The 27,756-nt window shown below is 40.1% G+C and overlaps 1 protein-coding gene and 1 long non-coding RNA gene across 4 annotated transcripts; one reads left to right on the plus strand and one right to left on the minus strand.

Moving 5' to 3' along the window:
• The first annotated feature begins 9,035 nt into the window (after positions 1-9,035).
• On the plus strand, positions 9,036-27,756 carry MAFF (MAF bZIP transcription factor F). 3 transcript variants are annotated; one of them, XM_063308098.1, is made up of 3 exons: positions 9,036-9,241; positions 21,350-21,427; positions 24,429-27,756. In XM_063308098.1, exons 2-3 carry the CDS (start codon positions 21,392-21,394, stop codon positions 24,840-24,842), a joined length of 450 nt encoding a protein of 149 aa, XP_063164168.1. In that variant the 5' UTR covers positions 9,036-9,241; positions 21,350-21,391; the 3' UTR covers positions 24,843-27,756. The 3 variants fall into 3 exon arrangements, with proteins under 3 accessions (XP_063164168.1, XP_063164167.1, XP_063164169.1); XM_063308097.1 differs by having other exon boundaries at positions 9,037-9,248; XM_063308099.1 differs by lacking the exon at positions 21,350-21,427 and having other exon boundaries at positions 9,183-9,248.
• On the minus strand, positions 17,715-23,581 carry LOC134500732 (uncharacterized). Its single transcript, XR_010068292.1, has 3 exons — positions 23,438-23,581; positions 20,978-21,091; positions 17,715-17,756 (listed from the first exon to the last, which is right to left on the minus strand). It is a non-coding gene; the product is annotated as an uncharacterized LOC134500732 (long non-coding RNA).

Genomic DNA, 27,756 nt, shown 5'->3' on the forward strand with positions numbered 1-27,756 from the left:
CAGTAATCTTCGCACATAGAAATACAAAGTCTTTCACTGCTTCTACATGTTCTCCCTCTATTTGCCAGTTATCAATCAACCTGGTTGCCATAATCTTGGTTTTTTTGAGGTTTAGCTGCAAGCCAGCTTTTGCACTTTCTTCTTTCACCTTCATCATAAGGCTCCTCAGTTCCTCTTCGCTTTCAGCCATCAACCAAAGTGGTATCATCTGCATATCTGAGATTGTTAATGTTTCCTCCAGCGATTTTAACTCCAGCCTTGGATTCCTCAAGCCCAGCATGTCGCATGATGTGTTCTGCATACAAGTTGAATAGGTAGGGTGAGAGTATACAGCCCTGCCGTACTCCTTTCCCAATCTTAAACCAGTCCGTTGTTCCGTGGTCTGCTACTTACTGTTGCAGGATCTTGAGCATTACTTTACTGGCATGTGAAATGAGTGCCACTGTTCAATAGTTTGAACATTCTTTAGTGTTTCCCTTTTTTGGTATGGGGATATAAGTTGATTTTTTCCAATCGGATGGCCATTCTTGTGTTTTCCAAATTTGCTGGCATATAGCATGCATTACCTTGACAGCATCATCTTGCAAGATTTTGAACAGTTCAGCTGGGATGCCATCGTCTCCTGCTGCCTTGTTATTAGCAATGCTTCTTAAGGCCCATTCAACCTCACTCTTCAGAATGTCTGGCTCTAGCTCACTGACCACGCCGTCAAAGCTATCCCCAATATTGTTATCCTTCCTATACAGGTCTTCTGTATATTCTCGCCACCTTTTCTTGATCTCTTCTTCTTCTGTTAGGTCCTTGCCATCTTTGTTTTTGATCATACCCATTTTGGCCTGGAATTTACCTCCAATGTTTCTAATTTTCTGGAAGAGGTCTCTTGTCCTTCGTATTCTATTGTCTCCTTCCACTTTCACGCATTGCTTGTTTAAAAATAATTCCTTATCTCTTCTGGCTAACCTCTGGAATTTTGCATTTAATTGAGCATATCTCCCCCTATCACTGTTGCCTTTTGCTTTCCTTCTTTCTTGGGCTACTTCTAGTGTCTCAGCAGACAGCCACTTTGCCTTCTTGGTTTTCTCTTTCTTTGGGATGTATTTCGTTGCCGCCTCCTGAACAACGTTGCGAACTTCTGTCCATAGTTCTTCCGGGACCCGATCTACTAAGTCCAGTCCCTTAAATCGATTCTTCACCTCCACTGCATATTCCTTAGGAATATTAGTGAGCTCATATCTAGCTGATCTGTGGGTCTTCCCTAATCTCTTTAGTCTGATCCTAAATTGTGCAAGAAGTTGTTCTAAAATAATTTAACCCCAGTCAAATGGAGTATCAGTTACTGGTGACCATATACTGTTGAGTATGGTGTGCTTGGGTGAAAGTAGGCTTTTGAATTTACAACCTTTTATTAAGCTTTCTGAAGGCATCTAGGGGCCCTGGTATGGAAGAAAATGGTTGGCTCAATTAAATTTTAGTCTACTGTTATTGGGAGAGTCTTCCTTCAGTCAGTCATATTACTGTTGAACAAATACATATGTTTGGCTGTAAACTAGCCTTTACTGGATTAAAAAAAAAGCCTGATTTGAAGAGTACCTGAGCTTATATTTCTAACTATCTTGATATGATAAGGATTGGAAGTTTTAAAAATAAAGAACTTTTAAGTGTATTTTGCCCTTTCTGCATCATGAAACTGGTATGTTGAAAAAAGAAACAAAATGTCTATAAACTGTATCAGTTAAATTAACTCATGAATAGCTGTTTACAATCGCAATTGAAAATTGAAAAAAAAAAATCTAATGAAAGTCTGTGATTGATATTAATGTTGATAAGAACCTCACATTTACTTAGGGTAGGGCTATCAATGGTGCCTATATATTTCCAAAATCAAAAAGTGTTCTTTACAACACATTAATGCATAGTAATTGAGTCATAGTTTATTGAATTAATTAGGTTGGTTGGGTTCTCATGATAAAATAGCCAATCACCTTTCAGGATGGAATGTTTTGTAAACCTAGTTCCGGTTGTTAAGGTAGTTGAACAAGAGGATGTACCTCCCACACAAGCTGGTTGTCTGCTGTAGGAAGTAGACTGGATGAGCTTTGTTACCAATTTAGCAGAGTTGTCTTTATCACTGTGATTATCAGTGACTATATTTAAATTCCACAATTTTGAATATCTTATGTTACATAAACAGTCATCCAGCAACATTGTTAAAGACAGCTTGGGTTTATGCAGTGTACTACGACATAATATGGTTTGTGTTGTGTGCATCCCACCATTGTGGAGAGAGAAAGAGAGATAATGTATGTACAAATATTACTGTGGTCTAAACTTAGCCTTATTCAACAAACTGTGTTTTAAAAATTAGGCAGTATATATTTAATATTACCTTATTCAGGTTAGTACCAGTAAGCACTGTTCAGACAGCCTGGATAACCATCCATTTTTTTGTTCGGTTAATCAGGCTGATTAAAGTATGATAAAAGATTAGGTTTCCCACACAGAGATGATAGTGCATGATTATATATGGTGTGGTGATTCTTAGTCATTTTAGTGACTAACGTTAGTCATGAAAATTACAGCCTCTCCAGCTTTTAGTACAGCTAAAGACTTGTAACCTCTCCTTTGCTCTCCAGAAAAGCCAGAGTTTACTTGCACAAATTCCTATCTGCAACTTTATGTTCCTATTATGTAAGAATGAAGCTGTGCCTTTTTTTAACAAAACGAATTAGTTTGGTTTGGTATGAAGCAATGGAACCTGTTGGTTGAGTTTATATACCAACATTTTCTTAGGCATGTCCAGAGGTGAGGTAGGTCTGGGTGCAAATTTGGAATACTAGATGTTTACCCACATAATATTCCTATTCTACCTTCTTAACTCTAAATGCCGTTTCTGGGGCTATAAAAGGCCACAGTCCTCTTTAAGAAAAATGTAAAGCATTCCATGATAGGCATGCTGCCCTGAGTTGTATTGTTCTCAAACACTGGAAAAGGTAGAATCAAACAGATCAGTCCAAGTGCCAAGCCTTGAGCTATTCAAATATTTTCAGAGGAAGCAATAGAAGCCCTTTAGAAGTAAATTGCAGTGCTTTGGAAAAGAGCCCATTCATTCTGAAAACCTGTTATTGTTGAACCAATTTCCCATAAACAACCTTCCAAGATGAAGCCCCAAGAACATCTGATATATTCTGGAATTTAGAAGTAGAACAAACCCAATACTGATTATACCTAGCAGCCCGGTTCTCCTTTTTATTGAAACACCTGTTCCAAAGCTAGACACTTGGAGCTACCCTTCTTACTGTTCTGAGAGAAACACAAGTCCACTCTCTTGCTGTTGTAGATCACAAGAGTACATTATGGCAATACTTGGGATTTTGTTTTCTCTAGGGTGCTGGGTACAGTCCAGAGTCGTGATTTTGACCTATAAAGCCTTTAGCAGTTTGGCCCTACAAGAAACCATGTCCTCTGCATCTGTATGTAATCATGAAGCTATGAACTACAGATGTGACTTCTTCATCCTCAAGGAGTAGAAGACTCATTAGAAGACTCAGATGTCCTACTCTACCAAAAGATTTGTGCTATTTGATGCGCATCAGAGGACAACTCTCCATCTTGTAGGGCTGCTTAGTTCAAAGCTGGCTTAAAGAAAACAGTCAGATGAAGAGCAGGGACTTTGTATTGCGTTGATCAAGACAACAACAGCTCCTGGAAAGACACAAACTAACAGACACAAAGATCACTTCATTACAGCTGTTATAGTCAGAGATACTATATTACTATTTAAATGGTAGTATTGCAAACATTATTTTTGTTTAGTTATTTATTAGATTTGTTTTGTTATTAAATGGAAATCCTGTCTTTGTGCTTGTGTAAACATTCAAGGTGACTTTTTAATTTTATTTATTGGTTACATTATACATCCCACCTTTCTTCCTTGAGCTCCCAAAGCAGCTTCCATGTTGTGCAATGCATGTAAGGAAGGGGCAGGGCTTCAGTTGTGCACTCAGGTCTGACCTCAACCCCCATGGACACACCTGGAATCTCCTTTTATTTTGTCGCCACAACTACTGCTCGAGTAGTTGGGCTGAGAGAGGGACTACTCCAGAGCTACCCAGTGAGTTTTCATGACTGAGGGTGAACTTGAACTTGGAATTTCCCAGCCCTAGTCCAACACTGTAGCCCTACATCACACTGACATGCATTTTTAATTAAAATCTGTATTATTATGCATTCCTTCCCGCCCACCCACTCTTTTGCTGATGCTCACATGGCCTCCCAAACTGTGAATAGTTGAATAGTTGTATCAGCAAAGGTATATAACAAAATGTTCTTGAAAACTGAAGGACAATAAAAGGTAAAGGTAAAGGTTTCCCTTGACGTAAAGTCCAGTCGTGTCCGACTCTAGGGGGCGGTGCTCATCTCCGTTTCAAAGCCTTGGAGCCAGCGTTGTCCATAGGACACTTCCGGGTCATGTGGCCAGCATGACGACTCGGAACGCCGTTACCTTCCCGCCGAAGCGGTACCAATTAATCTACTCACATTTGCATGTTTTCGAACTGCTTGGTGTGCAGAAGCTGGGACGAGCACAAAGTGTGAACAGTGTTCAGGGAGAACCATAACACTTCCTTCCTTTTCAGATGGTCATGATATGCAAATTGCATTGTGCAGATGTGACCTTAATCTGAAGGAGCTTTCATTTGCATTGTATGCATTTTGTCTTTCACTATTGTTACCTTTTTCAACTCCTTAGGATATTTAACAGCATAATCTTAAGTATGTTTACCCAGAAGAAAGCCTAAGAACTATTTCCTTTTAAATTAGGAATATCCATTCAAATGTTTGTATCTTTCTAACAAGAAACAGAAGTGTCTCAAATAATTTGAGAGATTCTGTTTCTGATTGCTACATTCACGTGGTGTAGGAATGCTGTAGTTGCATTGGATTTCAGAATTCACATGACATTCTAATCTTACTCCTTCAGCTTTTTCTAGTTTACCTTCAGTGCATTAGGTTTCATATACAGTACCTGGTATTGTTTCTTCCAGTTCACACCAATCAGACTGAGCAAATTGCCCCAGGCCACCCAGGGATCTGGCAACTGATTTTCTTGTTTTCTTACCTAGAGCAGTTATAGTGCTTCTGACAGATGCTAGTTGAATATTTATTTTGTTGTTTATTCATTTAGTCGCTTCCGACTCTTTGTGACTTCATGGACCAGCCCACGCCAGAGCTTCCTGTCGGTCGTCAACACCCCCAGCTCCCCCAGGGATGAGTCCATCACCTCTAGAATATCAACCATCCACCTTGCCCTTGGTCGGCCCCTCTTCCTTTTGCCCTCCACTCTCCCTAGCATCAGCATCTTCTCCAGGGTGTCCTGTCTTCTCATTATGTGGCCAAAGTATTTCGGTTTTGCCTTTAATATCATTCCCTCAAGTGAGCAGTCTGGCTTTATTTCCTGGAGGATGGACTGGTTTGATCTTATGGCAGTCCAAGGCACTCTCAGAATTTTCCTCCAACACCACAGTTCAAAAGCATCGATCTTCCTTCTCTGAGCCTTCCTTATGGTCCAGCTCTCGCAGCCATATGTCACTACGGGGAACACCATTGCTTTAACTATGCGGACCTTTGTTGTCAGTGTGATGTCTCTGCTCTTAACTATTTTATCGAGATTTGTCATTGCTCTTCTCCCAAGGATTAAGCGTCTTCTGATTTCCTGACTGCAGTCAGCATCTGCAGTAATCTTCGCACCTAGAAATACAAAGTCTTTCACTGCTTCTACAAGTTCTCCCTCTATTTGCCAGTTATCAATCAAGCTGGTTGCCATAATCTTGGTTTTTTTGAGGTTTAGCTGCAAACCAGCTTTTGCACTTTCTTCTTTCACCTTTGTCATAAGGCTCCTCAGTTCCTCTTCGCTTTCAGCCATCAAAGTGGTATCATCTGCATATCTGAGATTGTTAATGTTTCCTCCAGCGATTTTAACTCCAGCCTTGGATTCCTCAAGCCCAGCATGTCGCATGATGTGTTCTGCGTACAAGCTGAATAGTTAGGGTGAGAGTATACAGCCCTGCCGTACTCCTTTCCCAATCTTAAACCAGTCCCTTGTTCCGTGGTCTGTTCTTACTGTTGCTACTTGGTCGTTATACAGATTCTTCAGGAGGCAGACAAGATGACTTGGTATCCCCATACCACTAAGAACTTGCCACAATTTGTTATGGTCCACACAGTCAAAGGCTTTAGAATAGTCAATAAAACAGAAATAGATGTTTTTCTGAAACTCCCTGACTTTTTCCATTATCCAGCGGATATTGGCAATGTGGTCCCTAGTTCCTCTCCCTTTTCTAAACCCAGCTTGTACCTCTGGCAATTCTCGCTCCATGAATTGCTGAAGTCTACCTTGCAGGATCTTGAGCATTACTTTACTGGCATGTGAAATGAGTGCCACTGTTCAATAGTTTGAACATTCTTTAGTGTTTCCCTTTTTTGGTATGGGGATATAAGTTGATTTTTTCCAATCGGATGGCCATTCTTGTGTTTTCCAAATTTGCTGGCATATAGCATGCATTACCTTGACAGCATCATGCAAGATTTTGAACAGTTCAGCTGGGATGCCATCGTCTCCTGCTGCCTTGTTATTAGCAATGCTTCTTAAGGCCCATTCAACCTCACTCTTCAGGATGTCTGGCTCTAGCTCACTGACCACACCGTCAAAGCTATCCCTGATATTGTTATCCTTCCTATACAGGTCTTCTGTATATTCTTGCCACCTTTTCTTGATCTCTTCTTCTTCTGTTAGGTCCTTGCCATCTTTGTTTTTGATCATACCCATTTTGGCCTGGAATTTACCTCCAATGTTTCTAATTTTCTGGAAGAGGTCTCTTGTCCTTCCTATTCTATTGTCTTCTTCCACTTCCGCGCATTGCTTGTTTAAAAATAATTCCTTATCTCTTCTGGCTAACCTCTGGAATTTTGCATTTAATTGGGCATATCTCCCCCTATCACTGTTGCCTTTTGCTTTCCTTCTTTCTTGGGCTACTTCTAGTGTCTCAGCAGACAGCCATTTTGCCTTCTTGGTATTCTCTTTCTTTGGGATGTATTTTGTTGCCGCCTCCTGAACAATGTTACGAACTTCTGTCCATAGTTCTTCCGGGACCCTATCTACTAAGTCCAGTCCCTTAAATCGATTCTTCACCTCCACTGCATATTCCTTAGGAATATTAGTGAGCTCATATCTAGCTGATCTGTGGGTCTTCCCTAATCTCTTTAGTCTGATCCTAAATTGTGCAAGAAGAAGTTCGTGATCGGAACTACAGTCAGCTCCAGGTCTTGTTTTTACTGACTGTATAGATGTGCGCCACCTTTGGCTGCAAAGGATGTAGTCAATCTGATTTCGGTGTTGTCCATCTGGGGAAGTCCATGTATAAAGCCGTCTCTTAGGTTGCTGGAAGAGAGTGTTCGTTATGCAGAGTGAGTTGTCTTGGCAAAATTCTATCAGCCTATATCCTGCTTCGTTTTGTTCTCCCAGGCCACGCTTACCTGTAATTCCAGGTGTCATTTGACTGCCCACCTTAGCATTCCCGTCTCCCGTGATGAAAATAACATCTCTTTTAGGTGTGTTGTCCAGTAGGTGCTGCAGATCCTCATAGAACTGCTCTACTTCAGCTTCTTCAGCATCTGTGGTTGGGGCGTATATTTGGATCACTGTGATGTTAGATGGCTTGCCCTGAATTCGAATTGAGATCATTCTATCGTTTTTTGGATTGTATCCAAGCAGTGCTTTAGCCACTTTACTATTAATTATGAAGGCTACTCCATTTCTTCTGTGGTCCTCTTGTCCACAGTAGTAGATCTGGTGGTCATTTGATGTGAAGTGGCCCATTCCAGTCCATTTCAGTTCACTGACGCCCAAAATGTCTATCTTTAATCTTGACATCTCACCAATAACCACATCCAATTTGCCCTGGCTCATAGATCTTACGTTTCAGGTTCCAATGGCGTGTTGATCCTTAGAACATCGGATTTGCCGTTCACCACCAGCACCGTCGGCCGCTAGCCGTCCTTTCGGCTTTGAGCTAGCTGCGTCATCACGTCTGGGGCTAGTTGAACGCATCCTCTGTTCCTCCCCAGTAGCATTTTGACCATCTTCTGACCTGGGGGTCTCATCTTCCAATGGTATACCGACATATCTCTGGTTGTACTGATCCATTTAGTTTTCACGGCAAGAATACTGGGGTGGGTTGCCATTACCTTCCCCAGGGATCGCATTTAGTCTGACCTCTCTGTCATGACCTTCCCGTCTTGGGTGGCCCTTCACAGTTTAGCTCATGGCATCATTGAGGTGCTCAAGCTCCAGCACCACGACAAGGTAACGATCCTTTGCTGAAGTGAATATTTATAATGAAAGCAAATATAACAAGTCAATCAGTCTTCACTGAGCCTTACATAAAATAAACAGTGGCACTACTTGGAAAATGCTCATAGCTCAAAGAAGTGAGGATGGCCAGTAGTGATTTCTTTTACTGACACTTTTCATCAACAGCATGAGATCTATTGATTGATTTTCTGCCCAATGATAGTTTTGGAAGGCTTAACATTAAAAATGGTGAATGCAGAAATATGAGGTTGCATTGTGTATGTGGCTCCAACCTGATGGCTCCAAAAACACCAAACTCCTGTAGGGCTTTTGTAAGCAAAGTAGCAGATTCCTTGCTCTGTAGCAGATCTCAGACAAATTAGTGATCATGTAAATTGACAACTCTCAATAAAAAGAAGATGCATATCGGTAGTAGCTGAGGTTAGCATTTTTATCTATCCATTCTTCGGCATTTTCTTTTTGCATAGAAATAATATTTAGCTGTATCGAAGCATTAATTCTGAAGGCTAGCTACCAATTACAAAACATTTAGGTATGGTCCCTTTAAAAATAAATGCCCAGCACCAAGATGGCAACTTCCTTTCAGCATTCTTCTGCCTGTGCCCTTCACTAAGATGGGGAGGGATGGGAAAGAATGATGTCATTGTATGACTGTGTTTTTATGAATGAAAAGAATCCTGTGAGTGAGTAATTCCAGGAAACTCATATTACAACTCAGCAGATCACAGCGCAGCGCCCAGCTCAGCCCTTCGCTTCGGAAAACAACAACTTCATTTGTGGAAATAAACAAGGCGATTTGAAAGCTTGTTTGTCAGGAAAACGAGGGCCCTCCGAAGGCTTAAAGAGGAAAGCAGCAAACAAAAGGACGAATTGGTACGAAGTAAGTGATATTTCGTTTATAATCTATCTTACAGACGTCAGAGACGGATGGCGGCTTGCACTATTCTAAAGTGGGGCTTTTGATGTCAGACGCAGAGAGCTGAAAGCGATGGAGGAAACCGTAGCAGTGTGGTTTCATTGTGGATTGTTTCTGTGTGGTGAGGAGGGGCTGTCTGGTGTTGATTTTCTTCAGAGCTAGACAGTCATACCTATTTCTCGGGAGATGTTTTAATTTAACTGATTTAGAGCGCGTAGCTCTGTTGTGAAGAAGGAATCTATAGAAGGGATCCGGATGGGAGCAAAGCTTTTTTTTTTTTAAAGAAATCGTCGTGTTGCTTTGCCTTCGGTTTCACACACAGTCACAGTTGCGAAGCAGCTGCAAGAGACAGGAAATCGCTTAATAACATAGGAGTTGCTCGTTTCATATTAGCCCTGTGTATGCACGTGCTGAGGCCTCGGTCACATGTAAGAAACCGTCTGGCATCAATGCGAGTTGCGATGCGCGGCTGGGGTGTGGATTCCATTAGAAAATCATGTGGATCGGTGTAAATCCGCTCCTTCTTTTCCCTTCCCCTCCCGCCGATAATAAATGAGTTGACAATTGTTCGGTTTTAACGATGGTGTATTGGCTTCGGAGGTCCCCGGCGAGATAGGCTGAACCTACAGAATGGTGCTGAACACTTGATGACGCAGGGAAAGTGAAGAGCAAACGAAAGGTGACCTGGGAGTTTGGGGAACCAACCCAGTACGTAGATTTCCTGCATCAGCATTTAAAAACCTAAACAAAACTTGGCCTGAACTTGTGTCTTGTGATTTTTTTTTTCTATTGGAAGACCCTGGGATTGCTTCCATGCATCGAGTCCTAATTAATCCCCCCCCCGTTAAACTCCTTAAAGATCATGAAGGCTTTGTTGTTGTTTTTGCATATCTAGAAGGATGTCTCAAGTCCTAATTTGGAGTTATTTCCTCTTCGGTGCACCTCTTATTTAGAGGAATAAACATGCACAATCCTACTTTGCTTTCAACTTGTGATTCAAAGGATCTCCTGATTGGGTTTTTGTTTTTTAATTCTTTCAACAGCGTTTGTTTTTTTAAAAGTCACCAATATAAATGGCAAAGTTTGAAAAAAAAGATCAAAGAGAAAAAGCAGAAGTGAAACAGCCATCTTTTGAAAGAGTGCTTTTGAAGCGAAGTCACAGAGGAGGAAAAAAGTATTTCCCTTGTGCTAAAAGCAACCAGAATAGGGGCAGGTGGATTTCTCTGGAGAGGTTGTACCACAGGTAAGGGAATGCTACAGAGAAGGCCTTGGGATACGTAAGGTCTGTACTGCTAACATAAGAGGCACCAGTCAAAGGCAGGCATCAACAAGTACTGTGATTTCAGTCTATACCAGTGTTTCTCAACCTCAGCAGCTTTAAGATGTATGGACTTCAACTCCCAGAATTCGCTAGCCAGCCATGCAAGGGGAATTCTGGGAATTGAAGTCCACACACCTTAAAGTTGTTGAGGTTGAGAAACACTGCATTAGAGAGAAAGAAGAAAATTATAGGTAAATGACAGGCGGTAAATGGAAAGAAGAAAACCAAGGCTTATCTCATAAATGTTTATTTAGGAAAAGGATTTAATTTGAAAGGAAAACAATCAATCTCAAAGTTGCCTTCACTTGTGAGCAAAACAAAAACTTTATAAGCCTTGTATTACTGAGTTTTTGTTATGTGTAATATAGCAGCAATAAGGATTTGTTTACATGGAGACACCAAAATAAATACAATTACTCTCTGCCCTTACTAACTACTTTAATGTAGCCTAAGAAACAAGGGAACTACTGTAGTACAAAGATACAGTTTTACATTAATTCTGCTTGCTCCAATTTATAGGCTTACCAGTCAAACAATTTCTAGCATGTGTATTTGTAAGTATTCTCTTCTGTAAAAGTACAGTGAAAATATTTGGAAGGGAACTTCCATTTTTCTAATGTTTAAGGCAGCCTTTCTCAGCTTTCTGACCACGGAAGAACCCTTGAAATATTTTTCAGGCCTTGGGGAACCCCTGCAAATTCAGGCTCAGTTAAAGGCCAGAAGTTATAGAATTATGATATTCATTTCTTATGTAGGCCTGTATATATGCTCTAACAGTGTTCTTAAACTAAAAATAAAGAATGAAACTTACCTCTTTAATGTGAAGTTGCCCAAATTTGAAATAATTTTTAAATAAATCTTGATCTCCCAGGGAACCCCTAGTGACCTCTCTTGGAACCCTAGGGTTCCACAGAACCCTGGATGAGAAACCCTGGTGCCTGCACAGTATCCCATTTTTGAAACTAAGTTTCTGAATATGTTTTTGAGAGTACAGTTAAATTTCATGGTTCCCATGATGACATGCAGGTTTCTTTTATAAACTATAGCTGATATGTGTTTATGGATTCTAAAGAATCTAACTGGTGATGTGTTCCATCCTTTAATAATTGTTCTGATTAATCTTATATTTAGTAACACCTTGTGTGTCTATCTTTTTTTGAAGATACATTAACTCTACCCAGGCTGGCATCCACCAGATTTATAGACTCATGTCTTCCATAATTCCCAGGTAACTTGGCTTTTATAGCAGTAAACTGTCTGATTTGGGGCTTACATCTGAGTAGATATCTGTAGGCTTCTACTGTAAAATGATACCTGGAAGACTAGACCAAGAAAAGCAGTAGTTAAAGGTGCAGATTTCTGGCTCCCATTATCTATATAAATAACCATCTAGTATTTAACAACTTGCCTGGTTGCCACAGGCAACCTGCAGTTCTATGCAGGTGAGTAAGGGGGGGGGGAGTAGCTAGCAAGGAGCAGTCTTTTTCCTGAGCAAAAGCATTTTAACGGAGGTTATTAACTTCCTAATGGGTAAGTAGCCTCCATTTCCAGGGTAAATTCAGAGGAGGCAGCATCTCCTCTTTTGCAGCCTGTCTGGTAATGTAGCTTGCTTTCTTAGCAAGCAGGTTTAAAAATATGCAAGGTAGCAACTTTTGTTAGCTTATTTTCAAGGCTGTTAGCTTTGTATGTGACACAACACTGGGGAGCAGAATGTAGATTCTGAACTACAAGCACAGCACACTAGTGTGATTCCTGGCTCCGAGATGCTTAATGATACTAGTAACAAAATAAATCCATTCTTCCTATCAAAATTATATGGCTGGCACAGAGTGAGGGGAGTTTGGGGATAATTAAGACCAAGTTTTTGCAGAGAAGGTCTGTGAGCTTTGCTTGTGTCTGATATAATTACCAGGACTAGGGATGTCTTAACTGAAGTGTAAGTCTCTTACACCAGATTCTGTTTGGTAGACTTTGGGATTATAGCAAAATTGAGTAGTTCCTATAACTGAATTTTGCCCGTGTCTTCTTTAAAAAATGATCTGGAAATCTTCTCACCAGAGAAGCTGTGGAAAAAGTTTGAGAGCTGAAATGAATTGAAGCCACCTGTGATGTGCTGTTTCATATGATCATTTCTCTGTAGGGTTTGAATATTCAGACAGCTTTCTCCATTCTCTTCCCTTACAGTCATCTTAACCATTCTGGTGAGAAATTTTGTAAGCTATAGCCTAATACTGGACTACAGTGTTTAGGGAAGGCTGTTAAATAAACCTGTGAAACTCCTTGTATTGAAAGAGTTAACAAATTGCGCTAAGACATGGTTCATTTAACCTAAGCTTACAAAATGAAATGTTAGCTGACTGGGGTGGGAGAATACTAAGTTGTAACTATGATTTATAACTATAGTGGCTGGGTTTACACAGTATATTAAGCCACCTCTGGAAATGAGGCTTCCCTGTTATGACCTACAGATCCTAAAAGCCCTCATCCTGAATCCCCTTAACTAGAATTTGCAGCAACCTCAAGGATGCCACTCCAGTTAAGGGGATCCCCAAGAAAGAAGCTGTTTATGGTTTGAATGTCGCATTAAGTCTGAAACTTTAGTTAAAGAGCTGTACAGGGGGAGGGTTGTAAAAATGCCACTGTGAATATGCCCACTAAGTAGATCCTTGCTGAATGTATCATGGGAATTATCAAATCAAATCCTGTGTTTTGGGTTCCTTGATAATTTTTATATAGCTGCAACTCTTAGGAAGTTTTCTTTTGCAATGGGTACCTTTTAATTGAAGTCTGGGATCAAATCTCTTGGCATGTAATGCCTGTTATGGTGAGGAAACAGTTGTGCATGTAGTATATTTCTAGGATCCTTTAATTTACCACAAGTTACTTGTTTGCATAACTACAAATCTCTAGAGCTTCAAGAACATACTGTATAACTATATGTAGTTCAGCACACTGATAGGACCGCCTTACATTTTGCATTCTTTATCATGATTTGATCAAGGAAGGGAAGAGGTGGGTGGGAGAGAACAATTCAAAGTGCTTGTCCTGAAATTATTTTACAGCTTAGGTGCATATTCTTTATTTATAGCATTGCTGTTGACCACTCATTCGCACAGTAGTGTGGTGGCTCACAAACATAAAATGATAAAACCTGTTTTTTAAAAAATCAAGCAAACAACCTAAATCTGAACCAGAGCTGAAAATACACACAATATATGGACAGTTGGATGCTAATATTTTTCTTGGGTTTTATCTTGAAAATGGCTCCAGAAGTTTGCTGAAGGCTCATATTTATTTAAATAATAAATTAGTGTATGGATCCCAAATACACCGTTTAGAGTTAAAGGCATATTTCCTCAGGAATAAATCCCTTTGAACTTGGGGAAAAATTCTGAGTTAAATTTGTGAGGATACATCTGAGGATATACATTCCATTACAATCAGGATTCTACAAGACAAATTGGGGTGTTAGAATTTATAGATTTTTTTTCTCCTCTAAACTATACAGTATTCTGTGCTGTTGGCATGACTATGGGTCAAATCTAAAACTCCTGGAGGGCATTATATTAGGGAATGCTATACTCAACCATGAGACTGTTGATTTTCTCCTTCGGTCTGTCAGAGTTTTAGCTACTGCAGTGGAGATGTTAGCTCAACTCCCATACTACCAAAGTATGTACATCATGGCACCGTAGGAGCAGCAACTATCAGACTCTACCACTCAAGAATTTCTTACAGTGGACATCTGTGTGAAACTGAGACTTGGAAATGGAATAATTGTTCCTTTGCCCATTTTTGTTGTACCTGAGAGTTGTTGAACCATAAGGGCTATGAATTTGGAAACAGTTGAATAGATGAGGACATTCAAAATTTTGCATGCACCTTTGTTTCGAAAATAGTGAACCTGTTTGGAGGCAGTGATTTTTTTAAAAAACTTGCTATTTCCATGTTGTCTTGGATATTTGATACCCTATATGAGAGGTCCGTTGAATACAGATGCGTATGCACATACAAATGTACATCTTGGCATCAGAAAAGTTAACATAGCATTTGGGAAAAAATCTGGTAGTTTTGCAATATTCTCTATAGTAGTGAAATAATAAGCTTTGTTAGATGCTGGATGCCAAATCCATACAAACAGTGTACACTGTGCACACATAACTACTATACTATAAATTGATAGAGTTATGATAAATTGTGCTAGTAGATAAATTGTCCAAATACTGATCCTCTTATACCTGTGAAATAGGAGGACTATCTTTGCCTAACCCTCCTACTCTGGAAATTGAATGGGGAAATTCCAAAAGTCAAAAGTCTTTCAACATTATGCTAGAAAATTCCAGGAGGAACTGTGTCTGGCTCAGGGAATCATATTCAGAATGGGAATACTAATTTTATTTACACCTTTCTCTGCTGGAGATGTATGGTGAACCATGTCAGAGGCAAGAAGCTATTAAGTACTTAGTATTTGGTTCTTAAGCAATGGGTTGTGAGAGATCCAATACTTCCCTTATCTGGCAAATGTGTTCCGTTTGCTTCATGGAATGTGATTACACAAGTATCATGGAGACTTATTGGACATTCCCTCTGATGCAATTAGTGATGTCTGGGACAAATTGCTACTCCTCTTCCACATACAGTGGCTTGCAGCCCTCTGTGAACTTCCTTTTAAAACATATTGGAAAGGGTCACAAAAGGGTAAGAATGTGTGTGTGCTGAAAGAAGAATTAGTTTTGCACCTCTTTTTTTAGATCAATGTACTTGAACTACCCATTTTGAAAGAATTTGGTACATTATTTTATTTTGTAAATACACAGAGATTTACTCAACATCTCTGCTCTGCCCTAATTCTACACAGAGGTTTCAAACAACATTCAAAACTAATGTATTTGGAGAGGGTATTCCAACCTACTTTCTTTGCTGGGGCATATAGTCACTGAAAGCTTAGAACAATGGGAGAAATCTACAAGGAGGTTCTATCACGGATTTCCCCATGGCTGGCTGGGGATTTCTGGGAGTTGAAGTCCACACATCTTAAAGTTGCTAAGGTTGAGAAACACTGGCCTATAGGAAAGTCAAATAATGAAATGGGCCTATAGCAAGTTTTAATTGTACAGGAAACGGACAGAAGAGCCATGGTGAAGGCAGTTCTTAGCATCTTATAAGGCTTGAGTATATTGACCTTGCTTTGAGCTCTTTTGATAATCCTCATAATGAGTCTGCTATTGCTAGACAAAAGATTGTACTGTCAGCTTCATTTCCCCTCCCTGCCCCCAATCATGTATGTATTTCTTTGGAAGTCAGTTTCATAGTAGCATTCTATGTTTATAAGTGCTTAAGAACTGTGTATTTAGGAAGTGCAGCTTCAGAAAAGTGGCTAAGCCTTAATGTTTTTTAGTCTTGACTTTACAAGGACAGGCATTGTGGTTTGTTGAACCCTCTTTATTGGGTTCTAGCTAATTGTGACTTCTTCAATAAAACATATTTAAGCAACCAATGACCTAGTCCAAACTGTAAACCTAGTTCCAGTCTTGCTAAGGCAACTAAAAAGTTAAGAGACTTAAGCAAGATCTGAATCAGAGCCACTGTCAGGAATTAGCTGGTTGCGCATTTCTTGAGGCTCACACCTAAGAGGGCGGCATTCTCTATCATGCTGCCTTCCAGAAATAATGCATTACAAGCACCAGCATTCCCAGCTGGTCAGCTTATATTGTAAGCCTTGACTACTTGATTCCCAGTTTGGTTTGTTAGCTTTTAGGAGATAGTTGTTCTCAGTGCATATTTAGTTTTGCCTTTGCCTCTTTCTCCACTTCGTATTGATTGGACACGGAAATTTATATTTGCATTGATGGGTTATGGCAAGCAGCTTACCCTGGAGTAGCTGACTTTACTTTAAGTCACTCTTTACCTGAGAAGATGTGGTGCTCATTTCCTTTGAGGATAGATAGATATTTCATCCATTGTCATCGATGAAGACCTCAGTGCCATTAGCCACATTAAGACTGAATGTGGTGTGTCTGAAGATGACTGGTTAGGCCAATTTGGGCACGGAGTGACCTGGCACATGTTGGCAGACATGTGTAGGCACTACAGTTGTTGTGTTGGTGGCTCTAGACTTATGCAGCTCGCACTTACATTGTGCATCAGCAGTGCGCCTTGCTTTAGTTCTTGTGGATAAGGCCACACCAGGTTGGGTGGTTTTGTGCCAGCATTTCCCAGATGATTGTGTCTTTGTCAAGCGACTTCAAGGAAACCTTTAGTGTGTCTTTATAGTGTTTCTTCTGCCCTCCATGTGAGCATCTTCCAGCAGGGAGTTCCCCAAAAAGAAGCTGCTTGGGAATGTGCACATCTGGCATACCGATGTCATGACCTGCCCACCGGGTCTGTGCTCTCCTCAGAAATGTGTGGACTGATGGTAGACTTGCTCTAGAGAGAATTTCAGTGTCTAGTACTTCATCTTGCCATCTGACAGTAAGAAGAGGATGACAGCTGGTGACCTTCAGAAATGCTATCTGTGTTACAGCCCAATGTGTGCTTTGCGCCACTTGCTGTTCCAGGCTGCACAAGTGCCTGGTCTTGGAATCTCTTCTGTCTCCTTCAATAAACATTTAAGTAATCAGTTTGCAATCCACGTTCTTCCAGCAGCCCCATTTCTCATCCGTTTCTTTACCTGACCTGTTTTTATTTATTCTAATAAGTCTTACCAGCCCTACAAGCTTTTTGGGCAGCAGGGACTGTGTACCTGCCTGGATACTTCACAGCCTGGATTCCACTTCCATTCATGACAAGAGGCACAGTGAAGAGGGCAACCCATTCTGTTTCTGCTGATTTACAGTGAGATGGCTTTTTCTCCCTCACTGACCAAGGGGCTGTAGGAACACACTGAAGGGAAGAGCCCATCTTACCCTGACGGTGTGAGATGGCTGAAAAATTATATTTAAAATTTATAAAATTCAGTTGGTTCAAGGATAGATGTGAAATCCTTATCCCTTGGTTGTACCTTAACTAAGTGTGAACAATTAGTTTAGTAAATACTACTGTAATACGTTTGGAACTAGGAAAGAGAAAGATTAATTTTTTGGGCTAGACTTAAATAGGTCTTGTGCGGGGTCTTGTTTAATTAACTGCGTTGTTAATTAAAACATGTTTTTCTAGAGATAAAAAAAGATGGTGATAGTTAAAGCATGTTTCTGGTGAGGCTAGATATTTGTTCCCTTCATAATCTATCATCCCTAATACTGCTTTGCAACATTTTAAAAATTGGAGGTATAATATTCATTAAGTCACTTGTATTTCAACCAAGGTAGTATAATTAAGAATATGAGAGCATTATTTGCCATGCAGTCTTAAGCTCTTCCTCTGGAGAGAGGGAGCCAAAGGAATATTCTTCAATATTCATGATTTTCAGTGGGGCAGCCATGTAAATCTATTATAGCAAAGTCTACTATAGCAACTTAAACCTCATGTCATAATAAATGTCAGCCTTTAAGACTACTATAAGATTGTTGTTGTTTCTATATAATAGTACTGCCAATTTCAAGAGAAAAATTAAGCTTCCCAATGAGATAAGTATACGGATGTGATTGTGATCTCAGCAGTAACTCTTCAGCACTGTAGCCAAATGACAACCAATGGTACCTAATAGCTTAATTTTGACCAGAGGATAAAATAAAAGACTACTACTTAAATTTTGGAATGTCTTTCAAAGAAAAGTCCTCAGTGCTCTCCTCATATTCTGAGGGAATATACCTCTGGCCATTTCTAATATTGTGGGCCATAAATACTCGGTATAATACTCTGAAATCTGTCTGTATGTGTGGCAACCTAATTCTAGGAAACTGCTGCAGATGATAAAAAAAAAATCTACATTCAATCTTATGCTTCAAATCATCCCTGGTACTTTGGAAAGCCTGTGAAGTAAAGTGAGAAATCTGGAAACCCTGACTTCAGAGATTGAAGTTGAGATACCAAGTGTTTGTACTTTCTGAGATATTTTTTAAAAAATCTAAATCTCCCTTAAACGTTCTCAGGGATACCTAAGCCTTCTCTTACTTTCTCTGTACTCTTCCGTTTCCATGCAAATCCCCAAATCTTGGACAGAGAATAAATACCACATCAATATCTAAACATAAATGTCAAACATTTTAGTAGTAATTGTATTTTCATTATTATAAAAGAATTGTGATTTTGGAGGAGTAGGTAAAAGGTACAACTTATTTATCTGTTTGGATTTAGTTTCCTAAAAGAGTTAAATAGATGATAATTAACAAAGGAGTAGTGATACCTGACCACTCCCATGCCTCTGAAAGAACTTCCTGCTCACATCTAGCCCCATCATAATACTTTTTTAAAAAAAATAAAAGAATTGAGGGCACTATACATCCCTCACATGTAACCTCATGTCAAATCTTGGAAAAATTAGGCTGGAACAACAGTTGTTCCAAGATCATTGAGAGCTCACCAGATATATCAACTTGGCCTGATCTTTGCACACAAATATGCTGAGCTTTAAATTTGGGTATCTTCAGATCCCATATGTAAATAGTTTATGTAAACCTAAATCTAGTCTTCCCCATTAAAGTCCTTCTATATCTCGTAGATTACATTTCCCAGGTTGCATAGATTACAGATTCTGTGAGCTTTAATCTGACACTTCTGGATTAGGAATTTTGGAGAGGACTGATGGTACTAGAACCACTTATGTGAGAATATAATGTTATAAAGTAAAGTTCACTTGTGCTATCCATATTCTTAAAAGCTCAGCCACATGCAAGGCATATTCCTCAAAACTTGCATATAAGTTTGAGCAAACTTGTTCTCAGAGGCAAGATGAATATTAGGGGAATGGAACTTCCCTGCTGCCTGCCACTGATTGCTGAACTGCAACTCCCATGGACCTCATGGGCAGTTTTGAGGAATGCTGAAAACTGCAATCCAGGGTCATCTGTAGAGCAACAAATTCTCAACCCTTGCAGATGAACTGGAATAGCAAGTTAGTAAACTACAAAAGACTTAGTCTGAGCTTTCTTCAGATATTGTTTCCAGAAGGCTTCCAAGAATAAAATACAACCTTGTGACTGCTAAAGTTGCCAAAAGCTCTAGGTAGCACAGTTGTATTGGAGGTCAGTTCTTCAAAGCAGAATGACAAAGAGGCATATGTCAGCAAGAGCTCTGCCCTATCAGTATAATGCCAACATAACTGAAGAAAATAGGAGAGAGGATAGTAGGAAAGGATGGGAAGTTCTACATATTTGTCCTCAATTTTATATATTACTTCTGCTTAACCTGCTTTGGAAAGGTCTCCACCTAAGCATTAATGTATCTGTAGATTGTTGCTGGACCATCCTGGGATACAGCATTTCAGATACAGCCTTTCACCATGTATGTGCCATATGTTGAATTCCATAAAAGGCTGTCATTTGAGATGGCCTGCTGTCCTCACTGTACTCTGAAAAAGCAACTATATCCAGCTACGAAGTATTTTCAGGGTGCCAGACCTGAAAGAAAAAGAAAAAAAGAAAAGAAAAAAGAAAAGAAAAGGACTAATGAGCCATAATCTTCCAGGGGCCCTGACAGCTGTCCAAAGTGTCAGATGCTGCCATTGGCCCTAAAGGAATCCTTTTTTTGCTCACAAATATGCCAGTCTAAAGGTAAGGGTTTCCCCCAGTGGAAAGAACTGAGGATAATCCCCCCCCCTTTTTTTTAGTAGAGCAGCCGATTGTAGCTATTGTATAGATATACCTGACTGGAGACACAGCTCTCTAATGCAGTGTTTGTTTGTTTGTTTATTTTTCAAATTTCTATTTCTATTACTGCCCATCTCTCCCGAAAAGGGGACTCTGGGCGGTTTCTCAAACACTGCTCTAATGCATAATCCCTAGTAGTAAAGGTTTACATACATCTGCCCTTTGGGAGATAAGGGTTTGGCTTGTTAGTCACTCTTAGTTTTTTTCCCAGTGGACTGAAGTTTTGTGCTGCCAATAGCAGAATATGTTGCTCTTATTCCCTCCCTCGTGTCTCCTTTCAGGCTCTGCCATTTCAGAGACACACCCGCCAGCTGGCTCCCCCCTGTTCAGTTTCCTCCTTCTCAGGAAATGTTTGCCCTTCTTTGTTTCCGGCAGCTGCAGAGCATGTCCATTGTAGAGTCACTATACAGTGGAGGAGAGGATGTATTGGAGATGCCTCATATTTGCATGGGTGGCTAGGTAGGCTATTTTGTGCAAACGCTTTCATTTAGGACTTAGAATTCTGGGAGGTGAAGTCCATACATCTTAAAGTTGCCAAGTTTGAAAAACACTGCTTTGAAGGAAATCAAAAAGCTAGCTTTAAAAGTATTTATTAAAATACAGACACTGGGTCAGCACTTTGGTACCTCTGTTGCTCTTGCTAGAGTAAGGAGTTGTGACCCCAGGATGGTTTTCTTAGGAAAGCATCCTGGGCCCTTCTGCTGAGTACAATGGCTAGTAGGAAAATGGGACTGGAAGACCTGGACAGATGAAAAGGAAGGGAAATTGTGTGAAAAACACAACCCTTAGACCATTGTTTCTCAACCTTGGCAACTTTAAGATGAATGGACTTCAACTCATTGCTGGCTGGGGAGTTCTGGGAGCTGAAGTCCACACATCTTAAAGTTGCCAAGGTTGAGAAACACTGCTGTAGACAAACTATAAATAATAACAGCAATAATGATGTTGAAAAATGAGTAGCAATCAAAGGTCTTTTTTCTCTCTCTCCTTCTGTTCAGTTACAGGCTGTTTCTGGGGGACTGTCAGGAGCACACAAGAAGATGTCAGCTGACAGCTTGTCAACCAAAGCCCTAAAGGTAAGGACACAACAGCTTTGAAAAACAAGGTTCTCCTTGCCAATTTTTGCCAAGTTGGGGGTGCTCCTGGGATTTCATACCCCTTCCATAAAACTCTGGTACTCTGCTATAAGAGACTGATCATGACTTAGATCAATAACTATTATCAGGCATTAAAAAATAGTCCCCAGAGTTCTCATTGGAAGAATTCAGAAGTGAATCTTTCACCTTACAGATTCTACAGAATTTCTGCCCAGGTTGTGTATGTATCCTTTCCCCTTACCTTCCTGCAATTATTCTAGCCCTACCTTTCACTTTCCCTCTTCTTTGTGCCCTCACTTCCTTATGCTCTGTTCCTTCTATTTCACCACTTTTTCTTCCTGCTTGTGTTGTTATTTACCTTCTCCTTTGCCACTGCCCTCTTTTCAGAAGTGGTGAACGTGTGTGCAGAAACTTGTATGGAATTAAATTGTTTCCAATAGTTGACACAAGATTTCTATTTTTAGAAAAGCCGGTCTCTAATCCACACAGTTGCAGAAGCACGTATGTATGCATGTTTGCAAATGGTTCCACCTGGCATTGAGCCAAAAGGGGAAGGATGTTCTGTGCCCTTCCTAATGTAATTTTCCTCTCTGAAGTTATTGCACTGGTGTGGCTTTTTTAATGTGATCTCCTACAAATTCTCGCCATACATAACATATGCACAAACACACTTTGGCAAGCTGGACCCCTTTTCATTTTCTCAGAAATATTTGAAGAACAGTACTTGCTTCTCCATATAAGTATTTTCCCTGCTTGTATCCAAGAAAAGAAACAGCTATAAATTGAAACTATTGCCTCCCCATTCTTAGGATTATCACATTGTTTGTTTAAACACAAGCCTGGAGGACAGAGGCAACCCATTATTGTGTGCAGGTGAAGTGAGGACTGGTGGAGGTGTGTCCTGCAGAGAAATCACACAGATTGCCAGGGGAAGCCAGCCCCTCCTTCATAGTAGAGTAAAGAAATGCATCTCTTCTCTGTCAGTCTCCAGCAGTAAGTTTTTTAAAACAAAAATCTAGGACAGTAATTTTGGGAACTGTATTCACCTGCTTAGCTATTCTAGAAGAGGAAAACCAGTATACTAATTTAGAACAGATTTTGCATGAAGCAACCTGGAGTAGGTAGGTGAGCTCACCCCAAGGTTTTTAGGGAACCAACAATTAGTGTCAGGAAGCTGATGTGTTTTGTAAAAAGACCCTGAGGCTAGGTAGGCATTAGGAAATTATGATAATACTCAGTACAGCACAATATCCAATTATAAGTTTGTTTCTAGCAATACATGACCTGCAAGAGAAGACTTTACCACTGTTTACATTTCTTTGTTTTCAAGAACATTATTAGAAATTGTCTACTGGTTAAATCTAACTAGTTTAAAGTATTATATAGTCTAAGTGTGAAAACTCAAGCTAGGTTGGGTTACTTGGCCAAATGGTCACTTCCTTTTAATTAATACCCCCAAACAGTTTGAATAGGAATGGGTACGCTGCGTTCCTATAAGCTGGAAAATTTAGGATGATAAACATAGATGCACTAACTTTTGCTTAGGGATATTTGGGATTAATAGGGGGAAACCCTCAAGAGAGAAAAATTGCAAACTCTGTTCATGGAGCTTTCCTTAAGAACAGTGTGGAAGCTGTGATCTGGAATGCAGCCAGTAGCATATGAATTGGAACAAGAAAATATCACATGTATCTTACACCAATACTGAGCAATGCTTGGACAGTGTAATATGATAACCTTGATATTCTCAAAAGCTAAAATCTTGCATATGTAGTTACTTTCTCCATCGAATTTGAGAGTTTGGGAACAAAGAATTTTTCTTCTGAATAAGTCTACATAGGATTGCACTGTAAATGGCCTGTGGTCCCATACATAAAGGATTGTATCAGACCAGGTTTTAAGGTTTGCCCCTAGATCCTGATTCTGAATTCCCTCTGAACCAGCTTTGTCTGATTAATCCCAGGAACAGGGTATCTTCTGCAATGCTACCTGGATTATGGCACTTCTTTCCCAAAGAGCTTCTTGAGACCCAGTGCTAGCCATATTCAGGTTGCTCCTCTCAAGTTTTTCTCTGAATCTAAAGAACATCCCATCTTTAAAAATGCTTTTTAAAGGAAAAAATGAAATTGGCATAGATAGCAATTGTTGACTACTAATTGAAGAACTAGGTCAAAGGGTTATCACAATGAAGTTATGGGGGAAAAATTACATGAAAGAGAAATTCACTTACCTTTTTCAGTGCTGGCTGGAGAAGTAATTCAAGACATCTGAAAATGGAAGAGACTGAGATGTACTGCTTTTCCCTTTATCTACTTTTAGTTTCCCCCCACCACCATGAGGTTCGTTCGAAAAAAGAAGCAAACTTGAAAGCAGTATGATTGTAATTCTAAAAATGTTGGCCTGTAACAATTTATATAAATGATTCTGAATTCTGATTTTTTGTATTTGGTTGTAATCTCTGCTGCTGCAAAATAATAACAATAATAAAAATGGAAGATTAAAGAAGTCTTTAAAAAAACAAAGTGATGGGAATAAATCCAGGCCAATCCTATTCATTTAGTTGATGGCTAAGTTTTATTGATTCAATTGGCACTGATTAAAGTACACAGCATCTCTACTTAGAAGTAAATTCCATTGGGTTTACTGGCAGTCCTGGCTGAATAGCTTGAAGATCTTAGCCTGGATCCAACTCTTCAAGTTTCAAATCCTTATAATAAAATCAATTGATTTTATTATAAGAAATTTATAATATAATAATTATTCCAGTATAAGAGGAAAAATCCTAACTCAATGAGCATTGTAGAAAATCTAAACAAATAACGCTTACATACTATTGCTACAAAAATGTTACCACATACCCTCAGTATTCTCCTGTTTTTTATTCTTCTAGGCGCACATTGCTCTTTCCAGTTGTTGTTTTTCTGGATTCTCCCATATTTGTACATTTGATTCTCAACTATTCAGTCCTTTTCTTAAACAGATCAAACGGGAGATGGGTGAGAACACACCACATCTTTCAGATGAGGAGCTTATGGGATTGTCAGTGCGGGAACTTAACCACCATCTGCGAGGCCTGTCCAAGGAGGAGGTAGCAAGATTGAAGCAACGGCGGCGCACTCTGAAGAATCGTGGCTATGCTGCCAGCTGCCGAGTAAAGCGGGTGTGTCAGAAGGAGGAGCTGCAGAAGCAAAAGACGGAGTTAGAAAGGGAAGTTGATAAGCTAGCACGGGAGAATGCTGCCATGCGCCTTGAGCTGGATGCCCTGCGTGGCAAGTATGAAGCGCTGCAGGGCTTTGCCCGCACAGTCACAGCTCATGGCACTGCCGCAAAGGTGGCAACTGCCAGCGTTATCACCATTGTCAAATCTGGTTCCAACCAGGCCACCTACTCCTAGTGCCTACAAGCCAAGCCATGAACTAAGTCCTGTTGCCATGCCTCTGCACAGCTCTCACCTAGAACAGCTGTAGCTGCACTGGCTCTTTCCTTCTCCCACTTCTGTTCTACCCACTGGAGGAGACGCAGTTGACTTGAAGACCAAATGGCTAAATGTTGAACTTTGTCCTTAGTCCTTGCCTTCATTGGAAGATTGTGGGAAAGTGGTGCCCGACTTGTGTAATTTTAGCTGTCAGTTATTTGTGAATTGGATTACAGTGGCCAGTTATTCCTATTTTTTGTTTCCATTTTATATTTGTTAGGTTTTCTTCTCTGCTGCTTCATACCTTACGACTGAGTAAATGTAAACAGATGGGTTTGAAGATGAGATCTTTGTCTTAGCTGGAAACGCCACTTCAGAGAAGTTTTGACAGCAATTATAGAGAAAGGCAGATAGCTTCTCTTTGATGGAAAAAAAAGGGATGCCAAGATTGAAGTCTCCTTTTGATGTCTAAGAGCTAGAGATTACAATAATCCAGATGCTTTAGAATTATTTCCCAGTTTCTTGGTGCACTGTTCAGACACAACTCTGAGTGTCCATGCATTAACTCTGTCTGCCTTTTGTTGCAAGCTACAGTTCCCTACTGTTTAGTTCAGAACCTCCTGATCTCTTCAGCATGAAACTGATTTTTTTGGTAAGAGCAACTTGAATCAGTCTGAGCCTCTGATGAGCAGGCGTTTAAAAATGATCAAGAAAAGTGTTATTGCTATGTGACTGCAAGGGTGGTGGAAAAAGGGATCACTGAGGGACATGCCAAGAAAAGAGCTAGTTGCTGCTACTCCACCCTAGGAAAGAAATTGATTATGCACACTGCAGTGATTGGAGAGATAGTCTCTCTGCAACTGTGTGTGGATGTAACTGTGCTCCAAGTACTCTTTTGATTGTAAAGGTGCTCTTGTGCTGAGGTCATAAGATTTATGGACAAAATGGAAGCAGCTTTCTAAAGAGGGAGAGAGAGAAGTAGATGGGAAAAGTAAAGAGGGAGTGTGTTAAATGAGGCAGGAGCAAGGTGGATAAAGCAAGTGAGACTGATGGATAGTGAAGGGGCAACAGAATTACAAGTGAAATTTCTAGGGAAGACACTGAGTTCTAAAGGAGTTAGTTTCATGAGGGTACCAGTGGCAACAAACAAAATGTAATGGAGATTTTTTTTTTTTGTATTTTCTTTGTTTTTGCATTGGCAAAAGGCTAGAAATAGAAACTCAGGAAAGAAGTATATCCAGCTATTACAGAGATTAAGGCATTTTACATTCAAGAGAACCAAGCTACACAGAAGGTTGGCCTACCCCAAGAAGCAGCAGAGGCTATTGCTTGGGGGGTTGGGATTCTAAGGGGTTCTGACTTAGCCCTGGTGATAGGGGTGGGGTAGGCTGGCACATTTCTTCCAGCCTCTGTTTTCCTCCCCAAGAGCAAGTTGGGAAATGCCCAGTCACTTACACGGAACAAGGAAAAGAGGCTTCAGCTGGAAACACCGTTGGTGAGGAATATAGTTCCTCTGTGCTGTGCAGCTTTGCTCCATTCAGTTGCATAAAATGCAAGGTGCATTTCTATTGAGGGAAGTGTAGTAGAAGAAATTCAAAATGCTTTTCTTCTTTTTATCCGAAGGATGCATTTTCACAACAGCAGCAAAACAACTTGGACCATAGCCAAAAATAATTTCTGTCATGAAAACAAAACCTAATGAAGTCTAAGTTAGGACAGTGGTGGAGTCAGGTTCCCCTGGGTGCCACTGTCTTTGTCCCTTGTTCTCTTAAGGAAATATTCTCATATGCACTTGGTAGGATCTTTTGGCATTGTAAAAATCATGCTGTTTCGATTTTTAAAAATGTTTACAATCAAGGTCTTACCCCTTCCATTGTAACCGGGTGTTCTGCAGATGCATTCTGCCATGCTGGCTGGAAATGCTGTGAATTGCAGAGAACACAAAGTTGGAGAAAACTGATACCATTCAAAAGGCTAACTTAGTAAACAAACAAACATTAAGCAGTGCACTATTTCCGTTTCCCTGCCAGACTCTCATGAATCTCAGATCCTATTTAAATCAAGCTGCCTGCATGTACACGCAGACTATTTGTAGTACTGGACTTGTAGGAACCAGCTGCTGATATAATGCCCATTTGTAAGCCTTTGGAGCTAAGCGCTTTTAGCCCATCACCTTCTCATTTTAAAGTGGGTGTGAAATCTTACGCCAGGCATGGACATTAGGAGAGTCGAGAGAGACTGGCGGCTGCATTGTTTAAGAAACTGGGAAGTGAATACACCTGGGAGACATGGATACAATACTTCTGTCGAAAGAGTGGGGAAGTGTTAGATTAGAAGATTTAGGAAAGTACCTTCCTCCATTAAATATATGTTGCTAACGTAAGAACCAGTGAGTATTTGTGGGTCATCATTTCCAGGCATGTGCCAGTGACTTATTTAAGTGGCAAATATCCTTTTTTAAAAAGACATATGGTTGGGTTTACCCATCCTGCAGCTTAACGTGACTTCTACCCCTAAGATGGAATCAGCTTCCAGACCAGTGTTGTCCATTCTTCCTCTCCAGCCTTTTGATCCTTAGTGGGGGTTCCCTCTTTAAGATTTCCACCCTTGTCACCCTATTTTTCCTTGTTCCTACCTTGTGATTTATTTATTGCACGAATATAAGTTATTTTCACATTCTTTATGCCGTTCTGCCTTGTGGCACGGCCAGGATGTTGGTACAGAGCTGTACTTTATATTTTATATATGCAAATCACATTTTATCTTCTATAGAGCAAGAAAAAAAGTACTTATTTATTTTCTGACTTACAGTAAGTGTCCTGCCAGACTCCTCTGTATTTTGTAGACTTTACAAATAAAGCCAGATTTTTTTTCCAAAATGGAGAAACTGAAA

This window comes from Candoia aspera, chromosome 7 (genome assembly GCF_035149785.1).
Source record: "Candoia aspera isolate rCanAsp1 chromosome 7, rCanAsp1.hap2, whole genome shotgun sequence".
NCBI classification, from domain to species: domain Eukaryota; kingdom Metazoa; phylum Chordata; class Lepidosauria; order Squamata; family Boidae; genus Candoia; species Candoia aspera.

What these genes read in the sequence shown, in the direction of transcription:
- MAFF (XM_063308098.1), top strand. Translation starts at nt 21,392, where the DNA reads ATGTCAGCTGACAGCTTGTCAACCAAAGCCCTAAAG. An exon ending in TGTCAACCAAAGCCCTAAAG is followed by an intron (nt 21,428 to 24,428) that starts GTAAGGACACAA and finishes TTTCTTAAACAG; the next exon opens with ATCAAACGGGAGATGGGTGA.